Source organism: Colossoma macropomum, unplaced genomic scaffold (genome assembly GCF_904425465.1).
Source record: "Colossoma macropomum unplaced genomic scaffold, Colossoma_macropomum, whole genome shotgun sequence".
Classification (NCBI taxonomy): Eukaryota; Metazoa; Chordata; class Actinopteri; order Characiformes; family Serrasalmidae; genus Colossoma; species Colossoma macropomum.
In genome coordinates this window covers 44,433,405-44,452,400 of record NW_023494791.1, presented here as the reverse complement: position 1 = coordinate 44,452,400, position 18,996 = coordinate 44,433,405, and the positions used below count along the sequence as shown (strand labels likewise).

The following is an 18,996-nucleotide window of genomic DNA, read 5'->3' as shown; positions in this document are numbered from 1 at the left end:
TTTCTTTTTGCTAGTCAACAAGCTATACTGGTCTACTGCTTCCTTACCATTGCAAACTTAAAACAATATTCTTTGAGATGAAGGCAGTTTAAGGCACTTTAAAAGAACAAGAACAAATAGAATTTAAGTTTGGTATAGAGTTAATATTTCCTTTTAGCTGTTACTTACTAGCATATGGTTGGTTCATTCAATTAGGCTTATGTCGAATATAAAAGCTTTAATTTTGTTAATCCAAGTTGTTTTAAAGGGCTCAAAACTCACATTTTTGTCATATTTTTTACATGACCAATTTACAGCCTCTCATTATTCATTAGAATTAAACAGGTTGCTGTGCTTTTAAGACAGGGATATGCAAATGTTCTGATTGCTTGCCCTGTATTGTGCCTAAATCATAAAGCAGTCTGGGCTTAAACACTCCTTATAGCTTCCCTGTAAATGGGAGGGGCAAACCTGCTGTACGCTGAATTGGCAGATAAATGTAAATGTTTGGGTTTTCATGACATCACAAAAACAATTAATTCAAAACAGACTCTTTTGACCATCTAGTTTCCATAGGCAGACTGTATAATCTGGGAATTGAACAGTATGGTTTGAAATTTTACCAATGTTTACATTAACAATGTCGACCTTAAGCACTTTTATTTCAAAAAGCTTTTAATATTATAAACCCTGTATTAAACTTTATGACTGTCATTGTTCTGGTCAAATTTCATTGGAAATATAGTTACTAATTAAATTTAATGAATAAAAGAAGGAAACTTTAAAAAATGACCTTGAAATCAAAATAAAACAAAGACAAACAAAGCAAATAAGTGAACAGGATTAGTATTGTGCACTATGGAAAAAATTAAATTATGAGAGCATCATACTTACATCCTATCCCTTTCTTCACAAAGTGACATCTTTGTTTATGACATCTATCACAACGCAACAGAAAAATCACTGATAGCCATGCAACAGCATGTATTACAGCCTCAAGTGGAAGAATCCAAGCTGAAAATTAGAACCATCAAAACATGTTAAATGCAGCAAAGTCATGCACATTAAACACATGGGTATTAAGAGGTATTATATATTTTTTTTTAAAGTTCTATATAACACAACTCAACACTGCAAAGAGAATCTGAGTTGATAAGTCTCTCTAGAATGATGGGTTATAGTTCACATCAAACCACTCTGAATGATTTTGTTCACATCTTAACTATTGAATTATGCAGATTTTGAAAAATCAGTGGCATTTCCTATTAAACGGGCAGCCAAACACTTAAAAGTATTTTCACAACTCTGATTTTACAGTGATGGTGATAGGAACAAGGGGAGGTGATGTCTACAACTAAATATAGCGATTTTCAACCAAATATAGACATTTAATTTACTATCCAAAACCACCAGTGAACCTACATACATGTTTATGTGTAATGTTGATGATGGTAAAATTGTGGAAAATCGAAAAAAAAACAACTAAAATAAAACTAAACAAAACAAACAAAAAAGCAGGTATTTGGGGCTTACTTTGAATCTTAAAACCCTGTATATACAAATCTATAAAAAAACAAGGTCTGCAGCATCCGGCAGCAAATTCATAACCATTTCATGTAATAACATTTGGTGAGGGAGGTTTAAGACACATTAGAAGTTTCAGACATCTGGCTTCCATCAACACTGTTGTATACAATTACTGTTGGATACTGTTCATGACACATACATAAGCTTATCATGACAACTAACATATGTTTATACATGTTTATTCCAATAGGTTTCATTCACTATAAAGATTACATTTGCCAATTTTGATCAAAGTTAGCTGAAGTAGCCTTAAACATTTATGTTGGATTATGATAGTTGCTATGTGAGCTTATGTAGGTGTCATGTAGCCTCTTGAACAGCGCCAAACAGCAAAGTGCTACCAAAAATTCTGACTCTACATCCAATCACTTTTGAATTTGAATTGAGTCCACCCAAATCAAACTACTCAGTTTAATAAAAAAGTTCTTTTAACTCCCATTTCTAGTTCTGCATTTCAGTTAGTCAAATAATACAGAATTAGTAACTTACTCAGTTTCCCCACTAGCTGTATTTATTTCCATCAGACATTCTCTCCTCTTGGGGTTCTAGATATGGGACCACTTGGATTTAAACTCACAATATCCTGAAGTTGAGGTGAGTTCTTAGACAGCTGCACCATGCTATGTTTCAAAATTAAAACAACACATTTCTACAGTGTATTAAACATTTCTAGACCCAAAAATCTGAGTAATTTCAGAGACTCCTAAGTGGTGCTATGGACTAAGCCATCACCCCCAACATGAGATGGGCATCCAAGTGGAGAAAATGTCTTGTGAAATTGTGTAATGGGGTCCCATCTTGTGGAAAAAATGAGTAAAGAAAAAAATACCAAGCTTAGAGGCAGAAATAATAAAAAAAAAAAAGAAAGTTAGGAAAACCTTTGACTAAACCAAGAAATGTGAGTTAGGTGAACTCTTGGCTGTTCTCAGATTAAGTTAACTAAAGAAAAGCCATGTAATCAGTTATCTCTTAATTTTAAGCTGAGCTCACTTTTATTTTTTTAACAGTGATGTTGATGATAGCATGGACTTTTTGCCACACAACACCTAAATGTATCTCTCTGTCATGAACAGATAAAAAAAAAAACACACACACTTTAGGCTAAACATTTCTCTGAATGACTTTGTTTAGATCTAAAAGATTTAATTCTGTAGACATTTTGTAAAATTAGTTCCCCTCTTAACTATAAAGATAAATTGTTCAACTAAATGTAAATATGATTAAAGCTTGCACACACATTATTGGGTACATACTCTTTGAGTCTGCTTTACCTTTACAGTAAAATACGTTTAAATACTTACTTGTAGTAAAATTCTTTGTGGAGATGCCGATGAGAATATAAACACTAAGCTCAGCCAGGCTGAATATTGTCAGAATAATAGATGACAGAACAATATGGAGACCTGAGAAATGAAACAAAACAGTGGTATCATTGATGAGACAATGCCCTTTTAATCTGTAATTAATCTAGGTTTAAGTTCAGAAGGTGGGAAAGTTAATGAATGAATAAATCCTGAATTTAATGGCCGGGTCCCATTGACAGGTTCAAATTTTTATTACATACTTCTATAGCTTAAGGATAACTCAGATGGCATTGTAATCCATGTAGTTACTGAGTAATAAACCTTGTAATAATGAGTGTAATAATATGTCTAGGGTTTAAGGAGTTACATTTTTGTGTAAGTAAAGAATCAGTTAGCTACTTACATCTAAAGGATTTTCCCTGAAAGTAGTGCCTTTGCAAAGTGAGGACCATCATAATTCCTATGATAACTGGAACCAGTATTGCGGGTATCTGAAAGCTCTCTGAAATGTCCACAGACATAAATAAATGGATTTAATACAGAAAATAAAGCAACTCAAGACTATACTCTCAATAGTGCTTTTCTGGTGTATTTTCCATTTGTTTTCAGTATATTGTAAAATATAATTGTAAAATGAAAAAAAAATAAATAAAAGAATTGTGCCATACTTTCTTCTCAGTAGAAGCAATTTTAGCAAGATAAGACCCAGAATACTTAACATTAAAGCAGCATTATGCAACAAGTCACCTTAAAAGAACAGCTTCAAAGTCATTTTGATGATACACTGACTTATAATAGGGAGAATGGCATCTCTGTCATTGCTACTCAGGGCCAGGGACATCTGATATAGTGCTATGTAACTTTGGAGGAGCAGCACAAGACCTCTCGCAAGAACTGCATAACACTTTATGGCACCAAACACCAACAACTATGGCTATAACGTCATGGCAGAGGTTGTGAAGAGACATAAAAAAATGTTGTCAGAGGAAATGAGGAAAATAAAGAGTGAGAGAGAGATTGAGTAAATCTCAGACTGGCTTTTACTTTTTGACGAGAGGTAAAAGAGATAAAAAAAAGATGCAAGATAGGCTCATGGTTAATGAGTAAACTATGAAAAACTATCAGCAGAGTGTTCATCCCTGCTAGTGTTATTTATGAAAGTCTGCGATGAAGCCTCTGACCTTGTCTGTGTCATTCCTGTCTCACAGAGTTTTGTAGCTTTTTTGATAACAAAAACATCTAACCTCACTCCCGTTTTAGGTTAGCATGCAAAGAAATAAATTCATTTTATGCCAAACGTTTGATGAATCTCATTCCAAATAAGCCTTAAGAGTTTGCAACATACTATTTTGCAACACACTATAATTAAATCCTCTAATATTCTGTTTCCTCTGATGTTGTCAGCAGAATTTGACTCCCCTTCACGTGAACATGCATTATACAGGGATATGGACACTACAGATTACACTCTGCAAAGGTCGGGAGAGCCCAAGAGCCAAAATACCAATTCTCACATAATGCTGCTTTAATAAAACATGTCCATGAACACAAACCCCCAAAGAAGTACTTTTGGTAACACTTTCTATGAATGTCACGTTTGTAAGCATCTATAAACACATTCATAACATGTTATAATGCATTCATAAGGCATTATAAACATGGCTATACATATTTATTGAAATGCATTACTCGTTATAGCCATGCTTATTATGCATTACGAATTGTTAACATAATACATTATAAGTACTGATCATAACAAATTATAAGAGGTCATAAGTCATATTTGTCCGCTCTAAGTAAAGTGAAGCGTACTGTACTAAAGCCTCCTCCAGTGTTAAGAGTGAGGCTTCAAGTTGAAGTATTTACTGAAGAATTTACTGAAACACTAAAACATACACAATAAAGCTCATTACAGGCTTCAAATGTCAGATTTTAAACTAGTGCTGCCATCAGTGTTTTACCCAACGTAGGAAAGGTAATGTACACCACCGTTAGCTTGGTATTTGTCTTTACTTTGCAGTCTCCAAGCTGGGACTGACTTCTTTGGCACTGACAGTATAACATGTTATCAACACTACTTATAATGCATTATATTAACAATTCATAATGTATAATAAACATGGCTATAAAGTGTAATTCAGTTTTATAAATGTTTATAATCATGTTTATAATGCCGTTTGAATGCATTATAACATGTTATAAATGTGTTTATAGATGCTTACAAACATGACATTCATAGAAAGTGTTACCGTACTTTTCTTCTGAATATAGTACTTGGTCATTTAATTTCCAGTCCTGTCCTATCCTCTGACTTCCCCATCGAAGTGGTCTAAACTCCTGAGAAATCCCCTGACAAACTTGTACTTAATGGCCATTTTAACTAGAATTTAAATAAATGAATTGGGGATTCTGACATTTGCACAGTACTTTTCACACTAAATATAAATGTAATAAGTTTTCTTTTTCTTGCTTCAGGCTAGCACTAAGAAGTTCTGTCTGTTTCAGGACAAGATTCTGTTCATTGGCTATACCATTTTATGTAAACAGGATGCGCACATGTTGTTTTGACAGTCCCTTGTAGAATATCTACAGATGCTCAAATTTTCAGGAAATTATATAGTGAAACTCTTAAAAAGATTGAAACCCTTAAATGGTCTGGTCCCACTGGCAGGGCCAAATATTTATTAAATAGTTATATAACCTAAGAATAGCTCAGCCAGGTTGTACCAAAGTCCCTGTAGTTACTGAATAATATGCCATTGTATGTAGTAAGCCTGGGATGTCAAGGTGGCACAGTTGTTTTTATTCCAAAATGTACAGTAAAGTGCTAGCTTACATTACTTTGTGACCTTTCGGTACATTATGTACTTCCAATTATTTACACACAAACAAGCAATACATACGTTGAAAATCTTCTTTGCTTCGGATAATTAAAATAAAACCCAGCACAGCACCATTGCATATTTCTAGAACCACAGTCGAATGCATCCGGAGACCACAACCAGCTATAGAAACAATGAAGGGAAACTTCTCATTTATCTTTCAAGTTAAGCTCGATGACATAATGTTGCAGTAAAATATGATAAAACAAGGAACCAATATGTGATTAAAGAAATGTTCCTTACCTAATACTGCAGCACCAATGGAACACATGCCTTCTAGTACAACCATAACAATCAAAATATGTTCACTTCCTGTTTGGATTTGGCGAATGTTTTGTGAAAAAACTAAATAAGACAACAGAAAAAGCAAAGAGAGAGACAATTGTGTAATAAAAACAGTATGTATTATTATTATTATTATTATTATTATTATTATTATTTTGGTAACACATTGTTATGAGGTCTATTTCTGAATTTTATGTAATAAATGATGGGGACCAGTCACAGTTATAGGGATGTATCAGAACAAATGACACATTAATTAGGACCAATCACAGTCAGGGGGAGGTCCAAGAACAAATGACACTATGTTTAGGACCAATCACAGTCAGGGAGAAGTTTCAGAAAAAAACACACTGATTAGGACCAAACACATTCAGGGGGAGGTCTGTAAACATATATGGATATTGTAATGTCCCAACCTCCTGCTAAGCCACCTCCAACCACTAGGAGGAATCGGAGAACTGGGATGAGCTGATTGAGGCTGATTAGGTGCAGCTGTGTACACTCTACTTAAGGAGAGCTCTCCCACAGCTCACTGCTCAGTCTTGAGTTTGTGCTGACATGTGCATGTCTCTCTTCTTGAGTCTCTATTTAAGTCCATCTCTGCACCTGGTCAGTGGCTTATCCCATAGCTCACCAGGCTTCTAACATGGAGATTGCAAGTCTGACCCTCACATGGGATAAGCCAGCCACCGTGTTACAGGTATGCAGACAGAATGCATTTTAGTTAACTGTATACATGAAGAAATGCTGAGTGCTGACTAACATTAAGAGAATAAACAAGGAAATTAAAGATTAAATACACATGAGGCTGGAGTTATTCCAGAACCAAGCACCTTCAGGCACTTCAGGCCAATGAAAGCATCCAAGCCAATCTTGTCCATTCTTATTATAATGGGTAAAAAAGTTGACAAAAGAAAAATGGAAAGCATGTGTGTTTACATGCTTTTTTATGCAGGAAAAGCACAATTGGATCTCATATAGCCACACTGGGGATGCATTTTATGAAAATGTGTTAATCCAGCCAAGTACACAATACAATACACATGATAATGCAAGGTGTAAACAGGCTCTCAGCTCAAAGATATAAGTGAAAAAGCTGTGATGCTAGAGTTCCTCACATTAGGACTGAGCCTCTAAAAGAGAGACAGACTTAATTAATATGGTTCCCATAAGTGCTGTAAATTTAACCTCTGTTAACCTCTGTTTATGTTGTAGATCAAATCAGAACCATACCTTTTTTTGGGCATGTGTAGCATTGGCTTATACATAAGCTAATTTGAGCGCTCAGTAAGGGAAGCGTTTCTTAGTGTCATTCTCAGTGTCTTTTATACTTACCATTATTTTTTATTGCCAATTAATGTTTTCTTTTAAACATTAGAAATATGTTGCATATGGAATTTTACAAACAGTCATTCCTGATACACTTACTGCAAAGTGAAATTTTATGTTTTACTTACTTGAACATGCAGTGATTGTTATAATTGAGTGGTACACTGGAACAACCAAAGCCTTCACTGCTGTTGCCAAGCGCTCTGTGGATTACATTTGCTTAGTTATTATGAGAACGTGGTGTAAATCAACATTTAATTACAAGTAACTCAAACATAGAAAAAGAACTAATGACAATATTGCAATAAGGACACACACACACACACACACACACACACACACACACACATATATATATATATATATATATATATATATATATATATATATATATATATATATATATATATATATATATATAAATCAATAGTTTGAGATCTTTTTCCTTCTGGATTTTTTCCTGGTTTTCTTCACAATTTAGATGTATCCAGTTCTACCCACTAGGACTCCCCTAATCACACGATACTATCAGCACTATGAGCTAACACAGACTTCCTCTGAGACCTGTGAAGTGCCGTTGCATCTTTACAAACTGTTGGTAACACAATGTCATTGGACAGCTGAATGTACTCAGAGGAAAGTGCCAACCACAACATCTGTTATGTCAGCTAACAGACACCTGTGCTGGCTAGCATCATGCTGGGAGATTGAGGACCATCCTACGCACCCAAAGAGAGTGAGGCCAATTGTGCTCTCTTGGACACCCAGCCATGGATGGCTGTAAAATCACCAAAGATTGAACTCACGATCTCATGATGATAGGGCCAACACTATCAACTGTGTGCTTGAAGCAGTTGTCTTCTGTTTTTGAGAGTATGCGGGTAAAGACAATGCAGTTTATCCAGAAAACCTGAGAAGCAGGTTTCAGTGGGGATCAATGTTGCAATTTCCTGATATTAGGGCCAACACTTAGGCTGTTGCACAGCTCTTCTTTTTTATCTTGAGTTGAGTTACACCACTATAGAATGTTTTGGTGGGTAAAACATCTGTTGTCTCTTCATTACGGAACCTTTCACAATCAATTTGTATTCTGTTTCAAGCTTGTTGATGGCTCCATAAAAACTCTAGCCACCTTTAACTCTGTGCTTCATGATGGCACAGTTAGTAGGCAGCCCTGTACACAGTTTGCATCCTCTTTACAACTCTAGTAAATCAAATATTTCTTTCAGACACATTGTAAGTGCATATTACAGTCACATCAAGGTACAAAGTGCTTGGGCCTACATCTGTAAGCAGCCTAAGACTAACTGATGAAACATTTTTGCAAAGACTTACTTGGAAATCTGTCCAGATGAGGAAAGGTCTTCATCAGCATGAGGGGCCGTAAGATACTGACTGTTGAACAAGTCACAATCTCAATCAGAGACCCTGTAGGGAATTAGAATAAGTCAGTGCTGAATACTTGAGCTACACAGATTGTATGGACATTTGCATATTTGTTAGAATAAAGGAACAAGAACTCACCTTCTGCTGACCATAAGATGAAAGCAACACATATACAAATGTTCGGACAGATGATCAGAGAAGCATGCATCACTTTTCCACTAGTAGCTAAAAAGAAAGCAATGGGCTTGATATTTATGAGACTGATGAATATCATAGGAATGTATTATGTGGACAATGTCTGAAATACCTTTCTTTTTCAACAGGATGAAAATGGGAATACAAAATCCCACTGAAAGCAGCAGTGCAATACAGCACAGCACCAAGATCAATATTTGGCTTGTGGAGAAACCTGTAGAATGCACAGGTACATGCACAGGTATTAATTAAAAGTACTGAAAAAGTTTTATTAAGTCTCCAATAACACATTTATCATTCACCTGTAAGATCTTGTGATTTGCCATCCTATAAAGCACTCATTTTTGGTGGCACTTCAGTCCAAGGGGACATTATAATGCCCTTATAAAGCCCTTATTAAGCTTTCACAATTCAGTAGTTGGTAGTTAGTTGACTGCCCATTAATGCATAAACAATGACTTGTGTGAAATAACCACTGTCTACTTTCATTTATGTATTATACATCATACTCTTCTACATATTTTAGATGTTCATTAGTATGGTTTTATTAAGCCTTATTAGGATAAGTGTAAGAAATAAAAAACATTTACAGACCCTGAAATCTATTTGCTCCAGTCACTGCATTTATTACATAAACAACAGACTCTATAAAAAGGTTATCCTATCATTGAAGACCCTTCACATGTCATCCACTCTGCATTTGAGCTGTTGCCCCCAGGCCACGATTATCACTGCCCTAGATGCTGATCTGTCCGATGAAGAGTGTCATTTGTGCCCGAGGCCATCAGGCTGATAAATAATCATTCACAGTCAACTATGTGATTACTGTGTATTTTTTTAACTTATCTATGAATATGTATGTCTTTAGTATCTCTTTGTGTCATTTAGTAATTTACTCTATGTTATATGTTTGTGTCATGTTTAAATGATTAGTTATGGATTGCCCTTTGGGGACAAATAAGGTTTATTCAATACAATTCAATTTAATTGCTGGCCACTAACATAAGGCCAGTAGCTGCAAGTTCACTGGCTGCTCATTATCACAGCAATAATGAGGGTGAAGTATTTTTCAAAGCAGATTGATTTGCAAATTATATATTATAATCTTGTGCACAACACTTACCTGAGCAACAGGTCTATATGGAGTGTGTTTATTAATGAACTCTACAATGATTATGCCCTTGAGCTTCTATTAAGGCAATAACAGATATAAATTGCTAGTTATTACTAAGTTATTAAGCGATAACTACTATGAATTAACACTTTTGTAGAAGTATATACTAACTGGAAATCTAAGATTTTACTTTAGATTTAATTGGTGATTTGCTGTTCAATTAATAACAAAAATCAAAAGGAAACACCAAACTATTGTATTAAAAAAAGAAAAAAGGAATTCTGTTGGAAAGCATTGCAATAACTAATTGACTATGTTTTTCATGATTAGCATAGATTTCATACAGACCCAACACTCACTTATAGTAATAAGCAGCCAGTTAATAAGTAGTTATTTGTTGATACCTAAAATATTATGCAAAATATTATTATGTTTAGTATACAAATAAAAAGTGCTCTGGGAAATGTTTAATTTAGCCTAGTAATCATTTAATAATGCAGTAATGAGTGTCGAGGCTTAATAAGGGCATTATAATGTATCCTTTTTCTGGATTATTTCCTAATGTTCGAGCAAGTGCAATCACCTCAGCACTAAAATGCAAATGAAATCCAAAAACAAATATTTAAATTAGAATTTAGAATTTATATTGTTACCTAGTTTCTGCAGGACCACAGTAGTGTGTGCTGACCAGTTACTAGTGTGGACCTCACAAATGAACTCTCCTTTATCCTCCAGCTTCACATCCTTCACCTTCAGTGAGAAGTTACCTTTGGGGATTTCAGCGATAAAGAACTCGGCTCTTCCCTGATAACTTTCATGAGAAAGGAAGACCTCATTGTCTTGAAAGAACAGAATAAGGTTGTCTTGGTCTTGACTTCTTTTTTTCCAGGACACTTCTTCAATCATGTGGGCTGGTACATTAGAGTCTACAGAACAGTTCAGTATTACCTCCTCACCCACAGAGGCCAAGATAGCATGGTCGACCCCTTTAACCACCAGAGGCTCTGAAAAAAACAGGCAAAGATAGATGGAGTTAAAAACAGTGGTGTATTTGCTGTGGTAGCAAAAGGATTACTGAGTTTCTTGGCATGCTTTCTTAATAATCTCTTACATTACAAGTGTCCCACAATGGAGTCTATATTTGTGTATAGACTGTGTCTGAATGAATGAAACATCCTTTATTATCTGTTTTCCTTGGTTTTGCCTGATTTGTTGCTCATAACCTCACTAAATATAAAGGCAGAGCTGACTAGCATGTGGATCTACATAGCTACCAGATCAAGCAAAATCAAGAAAAGAAAGGAAGTTTCTTTCAACTGTTTGGAGATGAAGTATGGTTACCCACCAGTATCTTTAAGTTCCACCTCAGTTTCACTGGACTCTTCAATTGTACTGACTTTACACCGGTAAACTCCAGCATCAGTTTTGACCACATTGTTGAGCAGGATGGAGAAGTTCCCTTTGGATATCTCATCTGGGAAGAGGTGGACTCTATCCCTGAAAGACTGACTCTGCAAATCTGGTCTGCTTTCTCCTCGCGGGAAGAGGATCACCAGAGATTCTGAATCTGCTTTTCTCCATTCCACCTGCAGACCCTCCAGAGGCAGGGGGCTCTGAGAGAAACATGGCAGGAGGACTGTGTCTCCTAGCTGGGCCACAAGAGGACCAGAGGAGCCTTGGACATGGAGACCTAGATAAAACATTCCTATAAACTAGAGTAGGAGATATTAGTCTATGAACAACCTCAATGAACACTCTTACATGCTACCATAAGAAATATTAGTCCATAAACAACCTTAATAAACACTTCTATACACAAGCACAGTAGTTTTCAGTCCATAAACAAGCTGAATAAAAACTCTTGTGCATTAGAATAGGAAATATTAGCTCATAAACAACCTCATACACACTCATAAACTCTAGAATAGGATACAGTACTCCATAAACAACCTCAATTAATTCTCATATTCACTATAGTAGGATATATTAGTCCATAAACAACATAAATAAATACTCATATATGTTAGAATAGTATATGTTAGCTCATAAGCAACCTCATAAATGTTTCTACACACTAGAATAGGACATAGGAGGACATATTGGGAAATTTCAGATGTATATATTTCAACTTGACAAATGTAAACTGTATGTATTTAGTTAAAACACTGTGCAACTGATGATATAATGACATATAATATTAGTTGCATGTAAATTAAATGCATAACAAAATGGCAGAAAGAAATAGGCAGATCTAGGTTAAAGTCAAGATGATTCTACACTCTTGGGTACCCAGATGCTGATTATTTCAGCTGTAATAAATAACTACAATAAATCCTTACCTTCGTATCCAACAGCAACAAGAAGCACTAAGAACAATGAAATATACATTCCCCATAGAATGTGGGACGTGAAAATATAATGATTTAAAAATAGTAGTTAAAAAACACAACTAATTGACCGGCACACTTTAATCCACACATCTCACTATCAACTCTAAACACACTCTAAACAATCACCGTCATGCAGCCGTCAGAATGCTGCTATGAGGAAAACATTCTTTTAAACTGGTAGGGCAAGGGGAAATGAAGGGACATGCATGGGGAAGTTAAAAGAGACCCAATGAACACAATTGTTTGCTTATTCAGTTTCTTGTACTATTTTTTTCCACCAATACTTCATTTGTCCTTATCTTAGTTCTCTTGATCCTACAGTGGTTCAACAGTTCATTGCATTAACAAAAAATATGGTAACACTTTACTTAAACCTTGCTATAGCACTGACCTAACTAGGCCATAAATATGCCATAAGCATGCCAAATGCATATGTCACATCTCATGTTTTTGCTCTGTATTCTAGTTTGCTGTCATGACATCAAACTTGACATTTGTCATGACAATTATTGAGATTGAAAATATAACACTGCTAAATTACTGGATATAATTTGTCATTAAAACCTATAACAGCATGGGAAATCCACCATGACACATCAGTGTTATGTAGCAGGCTTCAAATAAACTGTTATCAAAGAAGTTACTCTTTCTTAAATATTCACCCAACCTAACTAAACAGATAAGAGAAACATAGTAAACCTTTACCATCTCATGTGTAAGTTAATTTATATTTAGACTGTAATGTTTTTCATCACATATTTAGAGGCATACAGAGATTAATGCTAACCATAAACAAATGGCCTTCCACTGACTTTCCAATGAAAGTGCCAAATAATGTACAATGCATTTATAAATACTGGGGGGAATGTTGCTTTTCATTTAGCATGTCTATACTTCATAATTTAAGGTTTAACCATTAAAGAAAGGCTACTTTTTTGTCACTGAGCATGAGAGCAAATTGGACAGGCACTTGGCAGTGATGACAGCATGGTTACCAGAGAACATTCACATCTAGTACAACTACATTCCTACACAAGGAACCTCATTTTACAAAAACGGTGAGCAGTGTAATTAAAAGTGTAGCAACACAGCCAGTGGTGGATTATGTTCAGCTTGCACCAATGTTTTCCAAAAAGTTCATAAAATAAATAAAGAAAAAAATTCATGTTGGACGAGGCTAATCCTAAAATTATAAATCTCCAATGTTAAGTCAATACAACTCAATTCAGAACCAAGCTAATGTCTTGTTTCCACTTGCCTTATTACCAGTAGTGTGAACTGCAATAGGGGAGTTTACAACCCATATGTGAACATTTACAAGGAGGGAGGCCTTTAAAGTACAAAAATATATTAAAAAGAAAATAAATAATTAATAAATATGTGTAAATGATGATGATAATGTGAGATTGTAAGTATATAAACATTTTATGCATATGTTCCTTGGTATAATTTTTGTCATTGCAGTATTGCTTCACCCTCTCCATTTTCTCTCACAACATACTTCAATCTATGAGTTCTTGATCTCCCCTACATTCTCTAATTATTTCCCTATCAAAGTATTTTCAAATGCTGTTTTCCCTAAATAGCTTTGTAAGACTTTTGAATGCTGTGAAGACACTCTCTGTAACTGGTGTACACTCTGTGTTCTCTGAGCTGGACTATGTTCTGACCTCATTAGAGTTTGCAGAAATTAAAATAGGCTTACAGGCTAGCAGGCTCCTCCAGCAATATTCAGAGTTCAGAATGTACATTCAATAATATGATACCTTAACGCCTGTTACAATTTTCAATTTTTTATGCTGGAATGCTTGCGATAAATGCCATAAAATATACACCACTGGTACCATATTACTAACATAACACAGGGAACCCCACAGAGATGGAGAACTTAATGTTATGCTAATGATGGTAATAAGTAAAAAAATTCACAAAGAGAAATGAAATGTATCTACATTAACTATTGGTATTTAACGACAGTCATGGCTGCCTCATAATTGTATGACTAAGATTACGGTAAACAAAATTAGAATTAACACTTCAAGCCCTTTAATATGGAGCAGCTGGCTAGAAGACTCATCAGCAAGTAAAACTAAGAGCTAAAACCAAATTACACTACTTCATATTACTTGTGGGGATAAAGTAGCAATGGCATTGTGTTGTGCTGTTATTTTCTACACTTTATTTTATTTAATTTATTTTTTTTTTATTTTGAATAAGCGAACACTTCACAACAAGCTGAAGGATGAAATATGTCAGTCATTGTCATAACTGACATATACTCTAACAATGTCAAATTGCTAATGACTTTAAAATGTGATAAAAATTTGAGATAAACTGAGAAATTACTACATATCCAGTTTGAGTGTATCCAGACGTTAATTGTAATCAATTAATTCTGCTACTTTAAGGTGCACCCACTGCTGACACAGGTGTTCAATTGCACACACACAGCTTGTATAGGGAGATTCACTTGAAAGAGGCCCCGAATATTCTGCTGTAACTCCCGTTAGGATGAAGCAATCTGAACCAAAAAATACGCCACATACCTTGACATATGTATAATTGATTGCATTACATGCCATGCTGGAAGTGATCTCCGTTTTCTGCCGGACACCTTTTGACATTCTCCATGCAGTTTTGCCTTTTTTGCAGCTCTCTGACACGTTGAGCAAGACCTCCCAGTCTCCTGTGTGAGGTGTCTCAGAGGTTTTGTGGGCAATTGCTGCAGACGATGCTGCACGTCATTGATTGTGTCCTGCAACATTTTCAGATGGCCTCTGCCATGAGAAACGATCAATGATTCCGTCATTTCCAGTTTCCGCACCATCTTCTGAATAACATTTTTTGAGGGTACGTCACAAACACCATATTTCTTCCTAAATTCACTCTGACATTGCTTAAATGAATTGGTGACCCAATAGGTTCGCACCATTAAGACACATTGCTCAATACTGTACACCACCATCCTGATGAGAAAATTGCACATTGTTTCGTTCAGATTGCATCGTCCTAGCAAGAGTTATAACAGAATATTTGGGGCCTCTTTTCGAGTGAATCTTCCTGTATAATCTCCATTCTCAATATAATGAGACACTGTGGAGCAGCTGCACATGAGCTTAAGGTCTACATGTCCAATGCCAAGCATCAATTAAAAGAATATAAGCAGTGGAATGGTGTTCTCTGGAGCGATGGAGCTCCATCTAATCTTTCTGGGATTAGTTAGAGTGGCTTTCATGATCTAGACCTGATCTCACATAAGTACCTGACCTCAGTAATGCTCTTGTAGCTGAAAGCAATCAAATCCACACAGCAATGCTCCAATATCTAGTGTAAAACCTACCTAGAAGAGTAGAGGCTGTTACTGCAGCAAAGAGGAACAAACTCCCTGTTAGTATCCTTGATGTCATGCTAAATAAGCAGGTGTTTACAAAGTTTTGGATATAAAGTCCACTGCAAAAAAATATCTTTGCAAGTTAAGTTAAATCTACTCTAAGTATTGAATATTTCTCATTTTGTGTTTGTTGTAAGAATATAATACAATTAATTTGCTTATTTCTAGCCATTTTTACTTGTTTTACTTTTTTCATTGGCAGACAATTTAGGTTTTCTCAAGAAATGTGCTTGAAATAAATTAATCTCTTCTCTGAAGGGATATCAAGGGACCCTAAACGCACCTGTGCTCAGCAGTCATAAAGTCATGTCTGGATGGAAATTGTACTGCATAAAGATGGGGTCCTCTAGTGGCATTCCCCTCAGTGATCTGTAACAGGAAGCTGGTGATGAATGGCTGTGTGATACATTCACTCCATCAACGTCCCCATGCAGTGACATTTATAAAGCACATGACAGCTCTGTGTGTTTTCAAAGAGGAAGATAAAATCTGTATATTGATGGTGTTCCCTCTGTGAATGGAAACAAAGGAGTTTTGGATAAATGATGGTGAATTAAAAGGTTAGATTGTGCAGGATTATACAATTATAGAAAAATAAGATTAAAAAAAAAGAAAAACAGAGACCCCAGCACCAGGAATGAGTTTGCAGAGTTAGAAAAGCAAACAATATTACATACAAAAGAAAATTTTCTTATGGGTCATGGGTAATTTTCCGAGGTACGAATTCGAGTTTGGTTTCAAGCCTTTAAGGTATGAATCCAAGTTGGGTTCTGAGTCTCTGAGCTGCAAGTCTGAGTCGAGTCTTAAATCTCTGGCATTTGAGTTTATGTCTGGTCTCAAATCTCTGAGTTGTGAGTCTGAGTTAGGCCTCAAGTGTCTGAGGTGCGAGGCAACGTTAGGTCTTAAGTTCTTGGGGTGTGAGTCTGAGACGGGTCTTGAGTCTCTGAGGTGTGAGTCCAAGTCGAGTTTTGAATCTCTGGGGTATGGGTCCGAGTCTGGTCTCAAAGTATCTGGATGTGAGTCAGAATTGGATTTGTAGTCTCTGAGATGTGACTCCGAGATAGATCTTGAGTCTCTGAGGTATGAGTCTAAGTTGAGTCTTGAATATCTGGAGTATAAGTCAGAATCTGGTCTTGAGCCTGTGAGGTGTGTCTGAGTTGGGTTTTGAGTCTTTGGGTTAGGAGTCCGAGTTGAGTTTTGAGTCTCTGGGGTACAAGTCTGAGTTGAGTTTTGAATCTCTGGGGTGTGAATCCAAGTTAGATCTTGTGTCTCTGGGGTACGAGTCTAAGTTGAGTCTTGAATATCTGGAGTATAAGTCAGAATCTGGTCTTGAGCCTGTGAGTATGTCTGAGTTGGGTTTTGAGTCTTTGGGTTAGGAGTTTGAGTCTAGTCTTGAATCTCTGGGGTACGAGTCTAAGTCTGGTCTCGAGTCTCTGAGGTGTGAGTCTGAGTTAGGCTTTAAGTCTATGAGGTGTGAGTCCAAGTTAGGTCTAAAGTTCTTGGGGTGTGAGTCTGAGACGCGTCTTGAGTCTCTGAGGTGTGAGTCCGAGTTGAGTTTTGAGTCTCTGGGGTACGAGTCTGAGTTGAGTTTTGAATCTCTGGGGTATGGGTCTGAGTCTGGTCTCAAAGTCTCTGGATGTGAGTCAGAATTGGATTTTGAGTCTCTGAGATGTGACTCAGAGATAGATCTTGAGTCTCTGAGGTATGAGTCTGCATTGAGCCTTGAATCTCTGGGGTGTGAATCCAAGTTAGATCTTGAGTCTCTGGGGTACGAGTCTAAGTTGAGTCTTGAATATCTGGAGTATAAGTCAGAATCTGGTCTTGAGCCTGTGAGGTATGTCTGAGTTGGGTTTTGAGTCTTTGGGTTAGGAGTTTGAGTCTAGTCTTGAATCTCTGGGGTACGAGTCTAAGTCTGGTCTCGAGTCTCTGAGGTGTGAGTCTGAGTTAGGCTTTAAGTCTATGAGGTGTGAGTCCAAGTTAGGTCTAAAGTTCTTGGGGTGTGAGTCTGAGACGCGTCTTGAGTCTCTGAGGTGTGAGTCCGAGTTGAGTTTTGAGTCTCTGGGGTACGAGTCTGAGTTGAGTTTTGAATCTCTGGGGTATGGGTCTGAGTCTGGTCTCAAAGTCTCTGGATGTGAGTCAGAATTGGATTTTGAGTCTCTGAGATGTGACTCAGAGATAGATCTTGAGTCTCTGAGGTATGAGTCTGCATTGAGCCTTGAATCTCTGGGGTGTGAATCCAAGTTAGATCTTGAGTCTCTAGGGTACGAGTCTAAGTTGAGTCTTGAATATCTGGAGTATAAGTCAGAATCTGTTCTTGAGCCTGTGAGGTATGTCTGAATTGGGTTTTTAGGCTTTGGGTTAGGAGTTTGAGTCTAGTCTTGAATCTCCGAGTTGGGTTTTGAGTGTCTGGGGTACGAGTTTGAGTCAGGTCTTAAAGCACTGGGAAATGAGTCTGAGTGTGGTCTTAAGTCTCTGGGTGTGAGTCAGAGTTGGGTCTTGAGTCTCTGAGATGTGAATGTGAGTTGGATCTTGAGTCTAAGCGGTACAAGTCTGAGTTGAGTCTTGAATTTCTGGGGTATCTGGGGAGTCTGAATCAAATCTCAAGTCTCTGGGTTGTGAGTCGAGCCTCAAATATCTGAGATGTGAATCTAAGTTGAGTCTTGAGTAGTGGGGGTTGAGTCTCTGGGGTCTGAATCAGACTCGAGTCTTGAGTTCTTGGGATGTGAGTCTGACTCAGTCTGGAGACTCTGGGGCAAGATTGTGAGTTGAGTTTCGAGTCGCTGGTGTGAGTCTAGTCCGAGTCGAGCGTCAAGTCTCTGAGATTTGAGTGTGAGTTCAGTCCATAAAGTTTAGTAGAACATTTATAGTCTTGTTATTAGCTTCAAGCATTGCATTGTACAAAAGTAAATCCCTACTGAAATCCTGTCTGGTTTGACACAACTTCAAACAATGAGGCTTACATTACAGAACACCTTTAGTCTGAAGGACAGAACTGAAGAATTACATGCAGTAAATATGATGTTCAAGGGAAAAAAAAATATTATTTTCATGTTGGTGGTCATAATAAAATCATTTTTCTTTCTCAAGCTGAAATTTCACAAGTCATGAATCTCAAGGATCATAAATGAGTTAAAAGCAAGTGCATGTCGAGTCT

At 36.5% G+C, this 18,996-nt stretch overlaps 1 protein-coding gene across 1 annotated transcript; it reads right to left on the bottom strand.

Annotated features, from left to right (window-relative positions):
- Positions 1 to 888: 888 nt before the first annotated feature.
- Positions 889 to 12,565, bottom strand: LOC118811104. Its single transcript, XM_036575314.1, has 12 exons — positions 12,401 to 12,565; positions 11,407 to 11,751; positions 10,715 to 11,065; positions 9,060 to 9,161; positions 8,891 to 8,977; positions 8,702 to 8,794; positions 7,495 to 7,569; positions 5,996 to 6,097; positions 5,774 to 5,875; positions 3,274 to 3,372; positions 2,868 to 2,969; positions 889 to 917 (listed from the first exon to the last, which is right to left on the bottom strand). Exons 1-12 carry the CDS (start codon positions 12,447 to 12,449, stop codon positions 889 to 891), a joined length of 1,536 nt encoding a protein of 511 aa, XP_036431207.1. The 5' UTR covers positions 12,450 to 12,565.
- Between the last annotated feature and the right edge of the window lie 6,431 nt (positions 12,566 to 18,996).

What these genes read in the sequence shown, in the direction of transcription:
- LOC118811104 (XM_036575314.1), bottom strand. Translation starts at nt 12,449, where the DNA reads ATGTATATTTCATTGTTCTTAGTGCTTCTTGTTGCTGTTGGATACGAA. An exon ending in TGTGGTCCTGCAGAAACTAG is followed by an intron (nt 9,162 to 10,714) that starts GTAACAATATAA and finishes TGCATTCTACAG; the next exon opens with GTTTCTCCACAAGCCAAATA. An exon ending in CACAAAGAATTTTACTACAA is followed by an intron (nt 918 to 2,867) that starts GTAAGTATTTAA and finishes GCGTTGTGATAG; the next exon opens with ATGTCATAAACAAAGATGTC.